At 41.6% G+C, this 20,412-nt stretch overlaps 2 protein-coding genes across 2 annotated transcripts; one reads left to right on the top strand and one right to left on the bottom strand.

Annotated features, from left to right (window-relative positions):
* Positions 1–1,181: 1,181 nt before the first annotated feature.
* On the bottom strand, positions 1,182–10,157 carry prmt5 (protein arginine methyltransferase 5). Its single transcript, XM_042427793.1, has 17 exons — positions 10,111–10,157; positions 8,464–8,640; positions 8,036–8,154; positions 5,636–5,721; positions 5,296–5,430; positions 5,055–5,167; positions 4,884–4,933; positions 4,617–4,780; positions 4,358–4,519; positions 4,181–4,258; positions 3,860–3,918; positions 3,290–3,412; positions 2,825–3,000; positions 2,436–2,639; positions 2,215–2,325; positions 2,066–2,130; positions 1,182–1,957 (listed from the first exon to the last, which is right to left on the bottom strand). The coding sequence occupies exons 1-17, from the start codon at positions 10,140–10,142 to the stop codon at positions 1,805–1,807; spliced, it is 2,007 nt and encodes a 668-aa protein (XP_042283727.1). The 5' UTR covers positions 10,143–10,157; the 3' UTR covers positions 1,182–1,804.
* Positions 10,158–11,256: 1,099 nt separating this feature from the next.
* On the top strand, positions 11,257–20,152 carry LOC121908096 (proteasome subunit beta type-5-like). The gene is made up of 3 exons (XM_042427795.1): positions 11,257–11,530; positions 13,728–14,034; positions 19,449–20,152. The coding sequence occupies exons 1-3, from the start codon at positions 11,306–11,308 to the stop codon at positions 19,730–19,732; spliced, it is 816 nt and encodes a 271-aa protein (XP_042283729.1). The 5' UTR covers positions 11,257–11,305; the 3' UTR covers positions 19,733–20,152.
* Positions 20,153–20,412: the final 260 nt, after the last annotated feature.

The following is a 20,412-nucleotide window of genomic DNA, read 5'->3' as shown; positions in this document are numbered from 1 at the left end:
AGTCTTACTTGCAGTACAAATGTATTTTCACTGTCTAAAATACTGTTTATTGCAAAATAAACATCAAACAATGTATATAATCAATAACATTTTAAAATAAGGTCATGATACACATCGATACAATAAGTATCATTGGTATTACCCTTAGTTGCTCAAATGAACATTACATAAGATGACTAACTTTTTAAAATTTAAGTCAAATTATGGCTTCAGGAAAACTTATGTCATCATTCTGTTTATAATTTAAAATAAAGATGTAATTTCTTATCATTTATATTTTGGATGTTTGATATGTGATTCTGTGGATAATGGCACAGATATTAAATGGGCTGGTTTTTTGATAGTATGATGTCACCTAGTCACATGCACCTTCTGCATATTTGCAACCTTTACATCATCCATTACGTTTACAGTATGTAATAAAGACGTCTGTAAAAAAACAAAAAACCTGCAGTGTGACAGAAGCAATGCTTAATACATGACAGCATCAAGAAATTATTCCTTTAACATTACCTGAATTTTATGTTAGAATTGCACAGGCAAGCAAAACACTTACAACCTATACCAGCCTCAGTTGTGTGTCTATCTTAAACAACTGCAGTTTGTGAGATATGTGCAAACAAGTGCATGCTACATGATAAGACTAGACAGGGTGTGTTCCTGAATCAACATATGTAGACTCAACTAATTGCATTCAACTTTCATGGCAGGAAAGGTCTTTATTAGATGAGCCCTGATGTTCAAATAAGACATAGAGGATCATGGGTGTTCGGCTCCAGATATGATAGCGTTACATCATGTTGAGCTGGATCACTGACAGCTATGACTGAAGAGCATTTGAACTGAATTGGACATGAGCACACAGCACTAGTATGTTTAATATAGAATTGATGACTATGTTTTATTACTGGACAGGTCTGTAAGGAGCCTTATACCTGAGCTAATATATTACTACTGGTCTGTACACATTTTGGTAGGTATAGAGAATACTACCAATATTGATTAATTTTGAAGAGATTGCCATGAGGGTGACATCTACTGGACAAATCACATCCTTGCACTTTAGCCAACCATCTCATTTCTCCTGCAGTCATTCTGAAATTATTCAAACCTTTTCAATAATCAACGCTCCAAAAATCGTGCACTTTGGTGGTACCAAAAAAAAGAAAGCGTAGAGTATATGGAGAACATTACAGTGTTGTCTTTATTGACATGGTTCAAACGTACAGAAACAAAATAACAAAGGTATGAAGACAACCCCGAAATAACACGGTGTGTGATCTGAATGGCGAAACCGTCCTGTGACCTTTTTAGATTGAGAAAGGTGTTTCGTCAGTATTGGTATAGTATTGGAATGTGCGTTTGATAAGGCATCGGTCCTGTTTGATTGAATGTGTATGTCTGCAATGCCTGTTCACAACAGTACAGAAAGAAAACTGAAAAAATAAAGCATGAGGAACAAGCAGCAAGTTGTTTGACCTAATCTGAATGAGCCAATCTCACAGCAACAATACACTTTGTGTACGGATGATAGTCTGTGCTGCTGAAACAGACTTCTAGAACAAATTCTGAAAACACAAACTGAAAAAAATCGGGTTTATCAACTTTTTCAATGCCGACTCAAAAGTGCCTACCACTGGTGGTTCTCAAACCCAGACTGCACTGACTTTAGGGGTTCACATCACACGTCCAAGGTTTGACTGAGTATATAAAAAAAGAGCCACGCCACCCCCACTTCTACTGCCACCTAGTGTTACAGAAACATGTGTGAGTGTATGCCTGTTGACGGGTTTATATGTCGTCTTCACAGGCCGATGGTGTAGGAGCGTCCTGCGGGGTTGTGAATGGCAGAGCAGGAGGGCTCGGTCACGGCCCATTCATACCACACTTTCTTCCCGTTGTTGCAGCGCCAGAATCGCACTGTGACGTCATCATCCCGGGATATGGAGATGGGTTGCTATTAAAAGGAAAGAGGAATAAAATATAAATGAATGAAGACAATGATGTTTATTTTTTAAATTTAAGACTAAAAATGGATTAATTAAGAACAGACTGTATGACTTACCTTTAGGGGGAAGAGGATGGGGAACCAGGAGAACATTCCAGGTGAATGTGTATCTGGTTTTATACCTGACACAAACACACACAATGTTAGCATTAATATTTAGACCTAATCTTAGAACAACAAGACTTCCTCTTTGAAATCTGACTTACTGAGTGTGACATCTTTATACAGCGTGGTCTCAAAGTAGCCAGCAAAGCCATGGAGGACTGAGTTACAACCCACTGAGAATCTGAGACACTGATACCTGTTATTGTTCATATCTGAAAGAAGAAAGGAAGGCTCGTCAGCACATTCAAAACTAATCATGTTCAAGTGTTTAGTGAGCTTGTTTACTGCTGTACAATGTGATTTTTGTGCGTTTTCTGTCTACCTGTTGTGGGGTGTTTGAAGGTGAAGCATGCTTTGGGCTCAGCCAACTGGTGGAAGTTGTGGAGGCGCACTACGTAGGGTGTCTCAAAATGGCACTCAGGGTCCTTGTCGCGTTCCCGGCACCCCCGCACCTCATTGTAAAGCTTGGAGGAGGACAGGGGAGCCAGGAAGGATGTGTAGGAACAGGGGATGCTTACTCCGTCATCTGAGAGTGACATGACGAGATGAGGGAAAAAAAAGGGGAAAGAGAAAGTGATTTGAGATGAAAGGACGCATGGAAGGAAATGGAGGAGAACAGATTATTTTCACATTGCTTGTTGTGGCGAGCAACAGAGGGATGTATGCTTTCAATTCTTAAAAAAAAGAAGCAACCATAAGAAACAAAAGTACCTTTGAGAAAGTGCTGCGCTCCATCTAAGCACTCAGGGGAGAGTTCATTGTCACCAAAGGATCCAAGCAGCTCGCTGACAATGATGTCAGCCTTCTCAGGTGCCGCCCATTCCCGCATGTCACATGACACCACTGTCACCTGATCACCCCACTCCTCAAAGCGCCAATTCTCTAGCCTGAAGAAAATGCAAGAATAAACCAGTGTAGGGAATCAATAACACGAGTACACAGATTTCCTGGCTCCAGTCTATAAACTGGTATATGATTATATGTAAAAAGAATTGAGGCTTCAAACCTCCCAAATCAAACTTTTCTGACATTGTGATCCAATGACACTCATCCTAGCACAGTATATTCTGATGATAAATGGTAAACTGAAAAAGCAAGTATCTGCGAGCATATCTGTGAATATTTTTCAAAGTTGGGCACAGACATGAGCATTGACATAATGTTTAGTCCACTCACGTGACTACAGCATTGGGATTTTTCTCCACAGCGTACACCTTCAGCTTCCTGTCTGCCTGTCTGGCAGCACGCAGGGATGCATTGACAAGGGGACCCCTGCCTGCACCCAACACCATCAACACCCTGTGTCAAGGACATCACATCATGTTAGGAACACTGCTAAGTCACCAGTGGAGTTATAATTCTTATTTTTCTGAAGTGTTTTACTCTGTTCTACTACTAATAGGGGTGTCATGATTCTCCAAATCCACAATTCGATTTGACTTTGGATTTTAAGGTCAAGATTCGATTAATTTTTCCATTTAAACTTTTTTTTCAGCACTGATGGCTATGCCATTGTTAGACTATTGTGATACTTTTGATTTTGAAGGTTGAAATCGAACGCTCATTTTGATTGATTTTCTATTTAGAATTGAAATGGTGACACCCCTAACTACTAATCGTATTTTATGAAGCTTTATCACAGGAAGAGAGTAGGTGAGTAACAATGATCTTAACTCTGAAACTGCAATTTCTGAATAAAAACTGTTTTGTCATTGTTCATGTAAAGAGTTGTGTACTGCTACTCACTGAACGTTGGTGTCTTTCTCCTCCTCTGGGACTCTGTCAAGTAGACATTTATATACAGCCTGTAGACACAAGACAAAGCAGTTTTTAAATCAACATGCTGAGTGTCAAACTCTTGAATCTTTTTGATTTTTTTGCAGCCAGAACACTTGAATGACACTTGACAGTGATTGATTCGTGCAAAAAACAAAAAACTAAATGAAGCCTATGTATACACTGTGGAAAAACAAAGTTATCTTGTGGCTAGTCAACGTGTGCTCTATTGTGTTTCTGTACTCTGAAATGTCTTGATAACGGTATCAGTTACAGCTGTGTCTGTCTTACCTGTTGGTACTGTGAATATTTAATAGGGTCCTTCTCAAATACTTCATATGTCTGAGACTCCAGGTTGTCCATAAGGGGCTAAAAGAGGAAGAAAAAAATCCCTTGAGCATAAATCATCAAAAAGTTAAAAAAAAAGAAGCATTTAGAATATGTGAACATAAATGAGCACTTCCTTACCTGGAGTGGAGACTGCAGGTAGTCTTCATAGCCCTTGGCGAAGAGCTCATAGGCATTGGGTGCAGGCCGGTTCTGATTGAGGTATTCCAGGTACTGCAGGTAGGATCGGAAGTCCTTCTCAGTGTGGCGACTGGTGCCTGTAAAGATGAACTGGGCCTCCAACTGAGAACGAAGACAGTTTTCGTTAAAACACCACGTCTGTATTTGGCTAGTGATGACTTCCTGTCGAATCATATGTCTTTCAACTATCACAGTATACCTTGAAAAGACGGAAGATTATTCGCTGATGGGCTTTTGACAAGACAGGGAAGCCCTTCTTATTAGTTAGGAAGATGCTGGTGGGAAGTATAGCTGCCTTGATTGGTTCCCCGAGCCATTTATCAATCACAGCGTCTGAGGGCATGTCTGCTCCAACTTCAATCGCTGCAGGAATACAAAAGAGTACATTTTCAGTACAAGATACAATAATTATTTCTTAATGCACTGACTCTGCCCCAGGCTGTTGCTTTATTGTGTGCTCTCTCACCGAGACAGATCCTCTTGTTGTAATCACAAAGGGTTCTGAACGAGTGCCACCTAAAAGGGCGGAAGCAAGTAAACAAAATGAGTCACGAATTTTGAAGGATGTCAATGACAGCTGTTTTAGTATGCAGACAGCGCTCAGTTGGCTCAGGAAGTGGACTGGCATGAAACTAACCAGCTCCAGGTCTTCTCATCAACACTTGAGTCATCGATGCAAGTGGTCGGTTCATTCTCAATCAGATCTTCCCGCATGTCGTCTGAAGCCATCAGCGGAACGCGAATCCAGAACTAATCAGACAAAGTGGACAACAGCGATTAAGTGATGACTTGAGCTGTCTGGCTCTTCTGCTATCTAATCCTAAGAAACAATCTACATTAGCTGTTGACTTTTTTTTTCTTAATGCTTTGTGTCTTACATTTGAGGTGTGGTGTCCAGTGTGGATATGGTTTAGCAGCACACGGGCCAGGTTGGCATTACAAGCGCCCTTCAGAGGGAGCATGAAAACAGGCAGACCCAGGTAGGCTGAGAAGTTTAGCTCCTGTGAAAGAGCCTGGAGAGAAACATGGGAAAAAGAATGATGAGAGCATGAAGGGTTGACACAAGGAGACAGATGAGGACAGGTAGAGAGGAGAGACTGGACAGGATAAGTTCTGCTAAAAAAATCTTGAGATCAAAGAACCCTTTCCAGCATGATCATCCACGATGGGCTCAAAGGGAGCGTACTTCAGAGAAATTGTATAAAGTGAGGAACTTACGGCCTCTGAATTTCTGCGTTCTGTCTCAATTTCGGAATCTGCGTTGATCCATGGAGAGAGCTTTCCGACAATGAGAGTATTCCAATCTGAAAAAAAAAAGGATAATGGATGTGTTTGTTAGTGTTGATAGGGTTGACAGAGTACTTTATCAGTCCCAGTTGGAAAATGCAGTGTTTCAGCAGCCATGCATAAAACATAAATCACACATAAATAATAAAAAATCCATTAGAATTGGTTTTTAATCCACTGATATGAACTACACCAGACAACCGTCTTTTATGATGATGATGTTTTAGGTGTCTGATACATTTGACATTACCTGCCTCCTGAAGATGTATTTTAAAATCAACTGCTTGCTCATATGGTTAAATTTTCTAGTGTTTCAGTTCCAATTTTCAAACTTAATGTAAGACATTGAATGCCTGTCTCTGTCTTGATAAGGTTCGATGAACTGTGTAAACACCTGAGAAAACAATGGAAATAAGTCCAGACTTTATCACTCTATCCTCGACAAAGTCTGATATGTTGTATTTTATAAATCAGAATGTTGTAAATGAACCAAACCAAGCCAAAATAATGTAAAAATAAATTAAGAATAAAAAGTGAATAGAAATCAAAAACTCATACACATTCAGCCCCACTAAAGGTCAGCAAACGATTATTTGCTAGGTAAAGATATAGTGGAGTAATGGTGTCCTGAGCAGAGAATGAAGTCACACTCCCTCTGTGTGTGTTGTAATCTGAGCCTCACTGTTCTTTGTTTTGATAGCTGGTCCCGCTGCGCGTGCATGTTAGTGCATGTGAGTCCCTCTGTGTCTGTTTTCAACATGGCAGCTGGTTCACAAAGGTTCTTATATTACAGCTAAAAAGTACACCGAAATATGTTTCTGAAAACATCTGAGCAGAGAAATAGGCAAAACAGTAACAGAATCTTGATCCATATTTGATCAGAACTGCCTAGTTTGACAGTTTGATCAGAGTTTTCTTACCCCCCCCCCCCCAATTTTATTGAGTAAATGAAGCTCACATTTGTTTTGGTCTGGAATGCTGGTGCTATAGTACGACATCTACTGGCTGAATGTTATTTATTACACCTTTAAACATAAGGATTACGTCCTCTTTGGTTTGAGAGAATTCTTCTTAAAGATCCCCTCCAAAAATGTTTTTAAGATGCATTAAAAAAAAATTGTTGAATATTTGTGTTTAATATGATGTTCCACATAAAGGTTTCATTACCTAGTTAACAATTCTTAAAATTGAATCTACTCCTTCTCCCTCTCTGAAAATATATATCCAATGAATATGCTAGTAGTGTTCACTTTAAAGGTTTAACTACTTCACTGTAAAGTCCACTCTCCACATTTCCACATCACATTGGTTAAGGTTGCATATTGGACCGCGATCATCTTCCAAACTTGTTGTGATGTCACAAATCAGATGTACATGTCTTACTCTATGAGATTTAAGGTGAGCACAGAGAAACGTTCCCCCTCCAGCAGGTGAATGTGGAAACGAGTTTCTAGTGTCAAACTCTACAAAAACACCATTCTGCACAAGTGAGGTAACAACACATTACATAAACACGTTTTCGAGTGGAGTGGGACTTTAAACACCATTGAAATATCTGTAAAAGACATTGTTTGTTTTGGATAAACATGGTTTTCAGAGATCAGTGACAATACAGTATGTATTAAAGTAATGTATGCTCTACAATGATGATTAAATTTAAGTGGTGGGCCTACAAGCATGATTTGTGACATCACAATTAGTTTGGAAACTAATCATGGTCCAGTATGCAATTTACACAAGTGTGATGTGGAAACTTGAAGCCTCCAGTGCACATACACTGAAAGACTTTACAATAAAGTCGGAGATATCTTGTATCCAGCAGGAAAATTTCAGATATTAACAAATTTGCATATTTATAGCTTCTGGATTTTTCAATGAGGGAGAAGGAGATTATGTCATTTTAAGGGTTTTAATGATGTAACTGGACTTTTTTGTAGAAAAAACATATGGGTCACATATTATTATTCCAAGCTGAGTGTTTTCCATGAATCTGAAAATATGTCTGGAGGAGATCTTTAAAGAATTCAAGCAGAACATGATGAATATGATGAGGACATGCAGAGAAACCTGACTCAGAGATTAATGTTTAATTAGTTAAAGTGGTTCTTGTCAATGTGCCAAATGTTCAACAAGAGGAACTGGAATCCAGGAGCAAAACACCCATTATCTTATTAATTATTCTAAATGTAGATTTACACTTTGTAACAGTTACGAACCATCAAACATGGGGATCACAGGGGGGCTTCTCTTGCACACAGGGGTGCCCTCATTAGATAACGTAACGTGTCTCAGTGAGTGATTGAAAACGAGGGAGGAGAAATTTTAACTAACCTCTTCCACATAGAAGCAGGTCTGACCGGGTCTGAGCACCGAGTCGGGATTTAGCGGGCTCCAGCTCGAACTCCCTACTGAACCTCGGGTGGAACAGGGGCATGCACAGGAAGTCAAACCTGGACACCAGAGAAAGAAAGAAAGCACAACATTTTAACATTCATATGACTTTAGATGCCAACTAGAGCAAAAAACTTGTTTACTTAGCTTTCCATTAGCCAGCTAGCACACATTTAACAGAACAGCCTTCAGAGGGCATAATAAACACTGCACACCGGTCTCGAGCAGCACTGTGATTGGACACGTGCTGTCGATTCACCGGCTAGCTTAGCATCACGCACTGACATTACATTAGCGAAGCACTGCACTCCTCCCGCAGGCTCAATTCTCCTGTAAAAACAACCGGCACCGTACAGCAGTCTGCTTACCCGAGTTTGGCGACCACAGCTAACGTGTCGGCTACCTCCGGCACACAATTCAAATCCCTCCCGCAGGACACCCTGCTCCCCGCGCTGCTGGCGGACGCCATGATTTGGACTGAATGGGTAGAGGTCTGGGATGATCTAGTAGCTCTAGCTTTCGAGGAAACTGGCGCCATCTTGGATCTGTGAGGGCGTCAATGATCATTGGCTAGTAAGGTGATGTAGAGCCGAAATGGTTACGCAAGTACTTCAGTTGCTCATCTCGTACCTTATCGCGATATATACAGTAACGCGTATCCATTTGGCTTCAATTTTTTGAATATTGAACTCAAGAAAATTTTAGCAGTTGATGTCAACTTACTTTTTGCAAAATAGATGAATAATAGTTTGTGCTCTAAATGTTAGAGTGGCAGTTGTTAAAATAAAATAAAAAAAAAAAATAATAAAATAAAATCAGAGTGATTTGAAATATTCTTACTGGTATTCCCTCAGTTAATTATTACTTCAGTTCCTCTATCTATCTATATTCACTGTTGATGCAGGTCCCTGGTCCCCATATAGCCATAGACAGCAGGTTTAGCAGAAAATGCCTTCTGCTGTTGTAGCCTCACGTTAACAATAAACTGAAAGTGATAAAAAGATGTATGTGTATGAACTTGCACACAGCAGGAAATATCACCCAGTCAGTCATTAAAACATACAAGGTTTGCAGAAAGTGGCTTCTCTAGATATCACTTTCATTGCAGGCAAGATAAAATATCACTTATGTCAACTCAAAGGCTTTTGGATAAAGGTGTTTGTGTGTATATGCAAGCTGTCATATTTGGGAGGGCTATAAAAGGGTCATAACTGTTTTTTCGGAGTAGACAGTAGATGAGAAAATGAGAGGAGATGGCAGCAGTGTCCAGAACAAACCAGAATGGGATTTGTGAGGCTTCTGACTTTATTTGACCAGTTTTCCTTAGGATGGACTCTGGTTTAATATGTGTTTGAGGAGTATACTTTTACCAGCTTTTCTCAAGGAAAATTTTCATTTCACTTTCATCGTTATGGCTCTGGAAGATATTTGTGGCTTCAAGGACTCTTCTGTGCATCACAAGTGGCTTTCTGCTTCGCCTTTGGAAGATCCAGCCACATTTTTAAATTTGACTAATTACAATTTTGGATGGGGGAGACTGAAGAAATCAGAAAGAAACAGCGACGTCCCACTGCACATTTTCACACCAACTTTGCCAAACTCTGCCCATTTCAACCATTCAGTGACAGTCCGCAGGCCTTTCCCTCTGTGTCATGGAACAACGACCCTGGGCTTCATCTTCCAAGGTGGAGTCATTGCAGCTGCAGACACACGTGCCAGTGCTGGAGGGCTTGTTGCCTGTCCAGAAGTTCATAAGATAACCCCAATTCACTCCCATTTAGTGGTCACATCCTCTGGTAGCGGTGCAGACTGCATGCTGTGGGAGCGAATCTTGGCAAGAGAGATCAGACTCTACCAGTTACGGCACAGACGCCGCCTGTCAATAAGTGGCACTGCCAAGCTCCTCTCATTTATGCTGCACCCTTTTAAGGGGACTGAAGTGTGTGTGGCCCTTACACTGTGTGGCTGGGACCAAGAAGCGGGTAACTCTGACTGTGCAAATGATAACTCCTTACCTGTTAACCAAGATGTTACCGCCATGACACATTCTGCATCCCCTAACAGTGGCCCAAAGCTGATATATGTGTGCAGTGATGGCGCCCGTCTACAGGGAGACATCTTTTCTGTGGGCTCAGGCTCTCCTTATGCTTACGGAGTACTGGACAGAGGGATGAAGTGGAGCCTAAGCAAAGAGGAGGCCGTCTCCTTGGCAAGAGAAGCAGTTTTCAGGGCCACTCACAGGGATGCCTACTCAGGAAACAACGTGGACCTCTTCCACATCACAGCCCAGGGATGGAGCCAAAGACAGAGGGAGAACCTGAAAGAGGAATATTACAGAGAGATGGAGAAGAGGGGAAAAATAGTAGAGGAAAGAAAAAGAGCAACAGAATTAAATGATCCAAGATGAAGAAAACCATTTATGTGTGTGTGGAAGGGGTGGATTAAGGGAGGCTAAATGTTAGAGATAGTATGGCACAGTGGTAGGCAAATGGTGGCCTGTGGAAAGTTTCGACTTTCATAGTTTACATCAAAACTTTTACATAATTTTTCACAAATCTACTACAGATAACAAAATAAACACACCAATTATAGTAATATAACCTTGTTACATCTAATACTGCCCCCATGTGAGGAGAGGCATTAAAACTATGGTTGCGCCCTACTATTTGAGCAGTGAAAGGTGCTGAAATTAAGTCTAATAAACCTACCAGTAATTAAAGTTGAATGTGTGAATTCCACAACTTTAGCCTGTGTGACCATAACAGATTTGTTCTTCACAAACACAAATGGTTGGCAGTCGAACAGAAATGGTGTGTTGATGCCATATAATTCTATTTTATTATTAAATGAAATAAAAGGTATAAACAAAACATATAGGCCTGCCTTTCCACTACACCAGTTAAGGGCCCTGCCATGAAAAATCCTGAAAAAACTGGGCCATGGTTGAACCTGAGTGCTGACCCTGGTGTATTGTAAGACACTGCGTTTGGTAACCTCCTTCACAGTTTATCCATGTTTTAAGCTATAATGAATCTATAATGATTAATATACTTTAACATAGTGAATAGTTCACCCAGTGTTTATTTACCTACCTACACCGCTGCACAGAAATTACAGCCCGCCACAGACATAGGGGGCGCTGTGGGTGTTTTTGCCCCCACGACCCTTAAACGGCGGAAGCTGCTTGCTCATCGTCAGACAGTGTCGAAGATGGCTCTTGCTAGTGTGTTGAACAGTGATTGTGCGGATTTTTCATTTGCTAATTGTCAGCCTTCTGGTTTTGGTTGTGGACCCGGACTGAGCGGTCTGGGTTTTGAGGCTACGCCGACAGACAGCCTCAGTTTTTCCGTTAGAAACCCGCTGTGTGCCGGTGAAGAGGATGGCGTCGAGAGGAAAATAGAGTTCCTGCACGGAACCACCACATTAGCATTCAAAGTAAGTTAATGAGTGGCCAGTTGTAGCTGGTTGACCTAATACAACTTAAACGGATTAAGTTGATGTTGAAGTGGACGTTTGATAAATCATTCAGTCCGTAAACACGCGTTAGAAGTGACATAACTCTGCATTTTCATCGTTAGCATGCTAGCATGGCTACAAACCGCCTTCTCATCGCAGATGTCCTTCTATCTTCAACTTTAGCCATTTGTGTCGGTTTGTGTTTGACAGTACTGGCTTCAAAAGCAACCCGGCAATTTTAAGCTGGTTATTTATGTCTTGGTCTGGACAGGAATGTCGGTTCTTATCTCATTTGTGTCACATGTCAATATCTGTAACGTTAGCTATTTAGCCTTGAGGCTCTCTTTGCACGAGTCAGTGCTTGAATGGGAAGCCACCTGCCAAATCAGCAAACTGCACCTGTGCAGCATCTGTACGTGGCTTTTATCTGGTTTGATGAGATAAATGTCAAATTTTGTTGGATTATATGTACACTTTGATTGTCCCTTGACACAAATATGACAGGTGACCCATGTAATGCTTCCTCAGCTTGTTCACTTAAAACGTAGATGCAGTCATTTCACAGCTCCTTTGTGGAATGATAGGAGTGATACTAATGGAATAAACAAATGTCTAAAAGTCATATTTTTTTCCAATCTTAATGTATAATTATTAAATTCTTTTTGTGAGCTATACAGTACATCCTTATTTATTATGCTAAAAGATGTGGTATCTGGGGCAATATTCTTTCAAACACAGCAAAATATTCATTCCATAGAGGCCTAAAATTAAAAATATTATTCTATGTGTTAACTGATAATATGTCCTTGCTGGGTTTTGCAGCATCTAAAGTAGGCAGGAGCCAAGAAAAGAAACGACCTGTTTATTTTTTAAATTACATTATTTCTCTTATGCATTTTTTGATAATTCAATTATCCCTTTTTACTGTATATTCTGTAGATACTATTCTTTCTAAAAAACAGTTGGCATCTGTGAGATTCCCTACCTGATAACTGCCTGATAAGCCACAACCATAACACACATTTATGACATTAAACACAAGAAAGCACAATTGTGTAAGTGCTATGTGGTCTCACAAGAGTAAAGTATAAAGTAAGAACTCCTAATGCACTGGTGAATGATCAAGAAAAGAGGAAATTGGATTCTCAAAAAGTTGCAGGTACACCACTTCCATGTGTAAGATTGAGGCCATGTTTAAAAGCTAATTTAAAATAAGTTCAGCCGGGTTTACAGTCTAATTAAAGAATAAGTGGATCTTATTACTTTTCAATTATTATCAATAAGAACCATGAATTGACTGAAACCAATAAGTCATGCTACTAACAAGAAGGCCTGTGTAGCTACAGGCTGATATTGTTTTTGCCTCTGTGTCACAGAACTCCATTGTTGTCCAAAAATGATTAAAAACACGTAAGAGTCATACTGTTGCATTCTGATGACACATCTTTTCATTACAAAGTAAACAAACAGCCAATGTAGCTTTTTCCTCTCAGCTTGTCAAACTAGCAGAGTAGTGTAAACACTGAAGTCCCTGCAGTTGCTCTTGGTCTCTTCAGGGGATTTGTTGATTTAAAAAAAAAAAAAAAAAGATAAATAACACCAACCTTATCCCTTAATTCCTGAGTAGGAGGTACGTGGTTGATGAAAACCTCCCCGTTCCACTTCTCCTTCCAACTGTTCAAATCTGTTGTCTTCACTTGAGCACTATACAGCTGTGGCAACTGTCAGTTCACCGATAGAGGATTTTGGAGGGAAGAACAATAGTCTAACCTCTTATCCAGCAGCTTTCTGGCAGAGCTGAAACATATATTGCACCTCTGACAGTTGTAGAGCAGTAGCAGCACTCTTCTGCCTTGCAGAAGTAGGGGGAAGCCAGATAATTAAATGACTTTACATTTATAGTAAGTAGCTCTATTCTGTGAGAAGCAATGACTCTCATGTGTGCAAAACAACAAAAAGCTTGTTTTCCAAAGACATTTTGTGTTTTCTCAGATGCAGTATATAGAAATGTAATTCATATGTTTTGAAATGGGTTTGTGATGTAATAAAATATATTTTGGAGTAGTATTTCAAAATTTTGATGATTTGATCCATCAGTGATTACTCTGGATTCTGTTCTGCTCCTGCTGTAATGTGCTCCACTAAAGTGTTCCTCTCCTGCTGCTGCCTCTTTCAGTTCCAGCATGGTGTTATTGTTGCAGTGGACTCTCGGGCCACAGCGGGCTCCTACATCGCCTCGCAGACGGTGAAGAAGGTGATTGAGATCAACCCCTACCTGCTGGGCACCATGGCTGGAGGAGCTGCAGACTGTAGCTTCTGGGAGCGCCTGCTGGCCCGCCAGTGCCGCATTTACGAGCTTCGCAACAAGGAGCGCATCTCGGTGGCAGCAGCCTCAAAACTGCTTGCTAACATGGTGTACCAGTACAAGGGCATGGGACTCAGCATGGGAACCATGGTGTGCGGTTGGGACAAGAGAGGCCCAGGTAAGTACAGCTCTATATGACATGCACATCAGGCCTCTGTCACTATATACAATATTAGAGATGCACAGATCCGACTCTTTCTCCCCCCGCATGCCAATTCTGACACTGACATGCTTTTTAGGCTTGTGAAAATGTTATCGTTAATTGTGACATTACAATGCATCAACGTTACAGCAACAGATACACCACCATGTTCTTGTTTTAACATGTAACAAACACAGTTCATGCTGAATGATTACTGGTGCTGTGGATGTAATCTGACAAACAGCACTGAGCTGCTGGGATAAATGATCAGACTAGTGCTGCAATGGAAAAAAAAAACAAACCCTAAATGTAATGATATGCTTTCAATCTCTTCACCAACCCACCTCACCTGTGTGTGGCTCGTTTTTCCCCCTGATCAAAATCACCTGCTAAGCAATGTAGAACATAGCTCCTCCAGTAGTTTTTTGTTTTGCAGAAAATATCTAAATACACTGATAGTAAAAGTAAATGGTGTAGATTTCTGGTAACGTTGGCTGTAATGTACAACTGTAAAAGTCATTGTCAACACAACATTGCCTTCACATTAAAATTCATTTATTGTGACACATATCAGGAAGTGCCGAAGTACCAGCATTAACTTTATGGACATTAGCTTACCGCTGCAAATGAATGGGGCAGAACATAAAACTTTATTTAACATAAATTGGTGACAGTTGGCTCATATCCAACCTGCTTAAATGAGATTAATATTGGCAAAGATTGGGCTGGTGCTTCCCTTTTTACTATATGTATTTATGTATTGATCCAAAATTAGATCTCTACTAGTAAAAATTACAGCTAGCAACAAAGTTACTCATAATAGTGTAGAGCTGAAGTGAGCCATCACATTTACCTTTTTTTATTTAACTATATGCCCAGTAAATTTCAGGTTGCAACAATTTTCCAAAAATGAATATACAATGTCTAAGAATGTTTGTTTTTTTGGGGGGGGGACCTATTATGCTTTTCCTTATTTTCAGTCATATGTATATATAATGCGAACTGGCTATTCATATTAAATGTAGCCAAAGTGTCAAATAATGAGTTAACGTATGTAGAAGTAATCCCACTGAGCAAACATCACCGGCTTCAGACCGCTCTGAATGCTCAGAGTCCAGTGTTTTTTTTTCCCCCTACTTTCAGCCCGAGCTGATGTTGGCTTGTGACAGATTTCTTTATATGGTCATCTGCTCCAGGCTCAGCGTGCCCACATGTTTGTTGGTCAGCTGCTCTCATTTGTTAGTGCTCTGCTCCACTAACATTATGGCGTTTTTTCCATTGTTTTTGGGGGTAGTCACACCGAGCCGTGACCCGAGTCAAGCTGGCACGCTCTAAGTGTTTCCATTACACAGCACTGCAAAGCAAAATAAGTAGTTTTCCTGTTGAACGTGTGCTGGTCGTCTGCAGCTCTTCATCAAACATCATCATCATCACCGTGGCTGTTTCTGTTTGTACTATTCTTCCCTGCATTATTTCTAACTGATCCGCTGAAAAAAGAGCTCCAGATATCTCCATCATATTGTGTCGACTGGTTTTTATGGCTGCTAACAAATTTGCTAATTCAGTAAGGAACATGTTTCATTTCCTGTAAATTCTTCACAATAAAAGTCTCCCTTTTTTTTTTTTAGTCGTTTAAAGGCTGTTAATATCAGGCAGTAAAGCAGGAAATGTTGGGTTTGCATCGGAGGTAACAACACGACTCTGATACGGCTGCCGCTCAGCAGGCTTCCTGAAAGCTGGCCAGTCAGAACAGAGTGGGCTCATTGGGAGCGGGACCTTAAAGAGACAGGAGCTAAGACTGCCTTTTAAGAGACAGAGGCTGAACTGAGGGGCTGCAAAAGGGCCAGTATAAGATAAATAAGGAGGTTTTCTGAACTGTGAATCATGCAAAGCTACTCTAGTGGAGTCCCAGAATAAAAATATAGAGCTGGAAATGAGCATAATAGATCCCCTTTAATATCTATCTGGGTTTTTTGTAACAGACTTTATTTACTATTGCTTGTGAAGGTTAAAGATCCTAAAAACTATCAGGTATAGATTAAAAAAAAATTGAGTCTATTTATGAGTCTATTTCTGCTGTTTTACTTGGATGTCAAGCAATTTGGAATTTTCCATTGTTGGAGTTGTTTTTATGCCATATTTTTATATGTATGTATGTATATTATATATATTATTAAGTAATTTTAGTATCTTTCTCTCTCTCTCTCTTATTACCAGCTTTCAGATACGTATTTTACTCCAAGCAGGCTAAAACCAGCACTCAGGTCTGAGTGACACACTCAAATATAGACGGCACACATTCATTTTCCACTCTTAGCGGGTGATTTCTACACTGTATTTGTGTGCAGAGTGTCATATTTTGGTGTGTTAAGTTTCAGTTACAGCGTATCACATGTCAATTTTGTTAAGCAATGTTCCAATGGTCGCATATCTGCCACACCAAAACAAATAATTTGTGAGCATTCATTAATTTCCAAACTGAGATTGAACATGAGTGGATAGCTGTTGAACATAAATCTGAAATGAAGGTCTTGTGTTGCAGTGTATGGTTAGCAGGTGTTCCTTCTTGATATCAAGCAAACATAAAATGTAATGATCTTTCGTGCACAGAACCGTCAATGTGTCTGGTCTAGTAGTTTCATGTGCTGTTGCATCACAGTAGCAACACATTTGTAGTTGCTGGAGTGCTACCCACTAGATGGCACTGCAGCCTCTACTATCCTCTGCTTCTCTTTGGACTGAAAGCTGTGGCTTTCGAATGCCACACAGTGTGAGGCCGTACATCACACAAGGTGTGCTTAAAGAGGCCGCCACAGTGACACAGTAATGGGAAATCGATGAAGCTGGGACTGTGGGCCAGAGAGAGCAGGGCAGGATGACGGACGTTGGGTCTCAGCCCTGGACAATTGGGTCGCATGCATAATGCCCATACACTCGCTGAGATCGATGCTGGCTTTGTCTGGAAAGCAGAGAGGTCTGTGTGAACAATGACGGCTTGCCGTTATGCCAACAAACGTAAATGACATGTGTTAAATCCCAGGCAATCAATTGGGGGAATAATGATCCCTGTATAAGTTCAATAGGTTTGAGAGCTTGCCTTGGTCCCCACAATGCCAGTGATTGAATGGAGAGGTAAATGTCATGTAAATTAAATCAATCGCGATTAGGCGGGAAGCTCATTAGCTGGCTACAATCATGTCAAGAGCACTTATTTCCCTGATGGAGTGTCTTAAGCTGCATGAAAAATAAATCGAATAAAAGCTATGTTGAGGAGCTTGACAAACATGGGTTGATGTAATAAACCCAAATGTTATGACACTGGTAATCAGGATGTAGTTAATGTTTGGTAGATCGGTAGTGGCTTTGCCTTCAACAAAGAAAAGCAATTATACTCTGCGTATCGTCCTGTACCGCTCCCTACAAGGACATGAAGGCTCTATAATAAGATGACATGTGATTAAATGGGATGTAGCCTCATGACAGAAAAGTAGAATAGTGTGTGATATGGAACCTTATCTCAGAAGACCCATGTGGCAGGCTGTTTCCCAAGAGAGTGATGTAATAGTTTTTCCCCCTCCTCTGTTCAACCGCTGCTCTCTCTTTTTACTCCTGATCCAGTGGTGAATTCTCATGGGAAGGACAGATGACAGACAGACACTGACCAGTTTGATGCTAGCCACCCATCCATCGCACTGTGCTCCTTACCTAACTCCAAAAGCTGTCAGTCTAGCCAGCTGCACAAGCTGCTGTTTAAAGGAAAAAAGAAAAAGGCTCCTTAAGCACCTGTCAGCTGAGTGATGGAGTGGAAGGAGCCTCTCTTGGCTGCAACTGCTGCAATGCTCCACCATCCAAGCAGTGTTCCGCTTTAATGTGGGCCTCATGAATTTCACCCCCCCCCTTTCTTTTTTTGTTTTCTGAGCACTCACCGGTGCCGTCATATTTTTCTGCGTCACTGTTTGAGGTGCAAAAGCTGTGAAGCAATATTGCATTGGGCTCTACAAAGACCCCAGGTGTGTTTTGGAAAGGAATGGATGTGGGAAGTGTCTTTTGGTTGCCGCTCTGCTTCTATACTTGGACCTCCTAAAGAGTCCTCATCCACCTCCGTCAACTGTGCTACTCAACACAAGAGGCTGCCTTTACAACTCTCTGCCTTCCTATTATGTTTTTAACGAGTCCCTTACAGTTTTCAAGAGGAACAGGCAGGTCTCAGAATGGCAAATTACCCCCGTGCACAGGCAGGCACTGGATGATTATCATGGCAAGCTAACGACAGGCTGAGGAAGCTGCAATTTGCCAGTTGAAAGCAATGGTAAGCTCCCTTTTTCAGAAAAGCAAGTGGCTCTCTATCACTAATAGACTGTCACTAGTTTAGCTGAGGAACTGCAAGCGAGACTGTGCAATCTGAGGGCATTTTGAAGTGTCTTTTAATGTGGGAGATGAGCAATAGCAGTGGATATTAGGCAATTTTATATGCATGTGTTCCTGTGTTTCTCCGCGCGAGTATCGTTTTCACAGGTTTTTGCTTTGTGAAGCGCTGTGAAAAACATGCCTTTTCACAGGCTGTCTTTTTACCATCTGCAAAGCTGGCTGTGGGCGAGCTCGCAGGCTGGTGCTAGTCACCCGTCCCACGTCACTCTGGGATCAGGCCTAGCGAGTGTGTCATGGCGCGGAACAAAATGTCTCGCATGTGTCCACGAAGCGTAGTGTGGAGCAAACTGTCCCTCACAGGTCCTTCAGAGCACTGTGGGTCTGCAATGTGCTTGGGATTACATGTTTGTTTTGGTGTGGGGTGAGCTCCCATGTCCGTGTGTCATTCAAGTGTGCGTACATGTGGAGGTGAAGAAAATGTCTGCGTGCGTGTGTGTGTACATGTGTGGAAGGATATGAGTGTGCTATACTCGTCTGATGTCCGCAGGATGTGAGGGTGCTGTTGTTTTTTTGTCCTCCCCCTTGAGGTGTGAGGTGCAGTTACCTGTGCAGCTCGGGTTGCGGGTCGATAGTTAATTTTTGGCGTGTTTGCAGGGATCAATAAGGCCTGTAGCAAGGGCCCCTGGGCAGACAACGACGTGGCCCGTGCCTTGTCAGCAGGTCCGTGGCCGGCTTCGTTTTACTTGAAGAGGATGCAGCTGTTCATATCGGCCAGCCTTACTTCACTTGGAGGGGTTGCAGCTGTTCATATTGTCTCTCTGGAGGACATGGTGTGTGTGTGCGCGCTTACAAGTTTGTGTGTTTGTTTGTGCGAGAGCGGCGGTGTTAGATGTACACCAGTCTCAGTTTTCTCGACAAAGCTCCACACCTGAGTCGGGAGAATGAAGGATGCTTTTGCGCTGAACACAACTCCCTTTACACCTTTTCCCCCTCTTGACCTGCCTCTTGTCCTTTCTCCTCAGGGCTGTACTATGTCGATTCAGAAGGAAACCGGGTGTGTGGCGACCTGTTCGCTGTGGGCTCGGGCTCCATGTACGCCTACGGTGTGATGGACAGTGGCCTGCGGCAAGACCTGACAGTGGAGGAGGCCTGCGAGCTAGGCCGCCGCGCCATCTACCAGGCCACATTCCGCGACGCCTACAGCGGAGGGCAGGTCAACCTGTACCATGTCCACAGCGAGGGCTGGACCAGGGTGTCCCAGCAAGATGTGCTCATGCTGCACCAGCAGTACAAGGAACAGGAGTAGTCCTTAAAATGAAAAGCAGAGGGGACAAGGAAGTGGGGAGGGAGAAGGGAGGTGTAAGGAAAATAGTTTATTCCAGTATCCAATGTTACAGATGTTCTGAAATATCAGTAGACACACTAATTAAAAAAAAAAAGGACTCATTGATCGATTGATCTCCACTTGTATCACTTTTGTGACCCATTTTGACTTGTCAGTAGCTCGAAGCTTTATGTTGTACATTTTTAACAATACCAGTGAGCTCCACTCACCCTGCACAGAGTCTGAATTGAGGGGCTGCAGAGAGGGGGGCCGATGACTCAAACATGCTTTATTACAGTGTGGGAGTAGTGTGGTGCTTGCCCTACATACATTTCATTTGGATCATACCCTGTAAAACTACATCTACTTTCTCAATAAACCTGTGATGTTCTTTTTTTTCAAGAGAGTTGTTTTGTTATTTTGAACAAGTGCTGAGTTTAGCTTTAGGTCACAGGATGGCGAGTCATATTCTTTCTCTGAATTTACTCTTTATGTAAATGCATAGTCTCATCTCCTCATCTTCCTTTGATGTAGACGTTTTTCCCCTGTTTGTGTTTACATTTCAGTCATCTGTTCCCCCAGCTGTTGGGATTCTGAGGTAAACCCAAAGCCTGTTTTGTCTCCGCTATATGTTCTGCGTTTATTAGCGGGGAGTAGCACTG

Source organism: Thunnus maccoyii, chromosome 12 (assembly GCF_910596095.1).
Source record: "Thunnus maccoyii chromosome 12, fThuMac1.1, whole genome shotgun sequence".
NCBI lineage: Eukaryota > Metazoa > Chordata > Actinopteri > Scombriformes > Scombridae > Thunnus > Thunnus maccoyii.
This window is presented reverse-complemented; position numbering and strand designations above follow the sequence as displayed.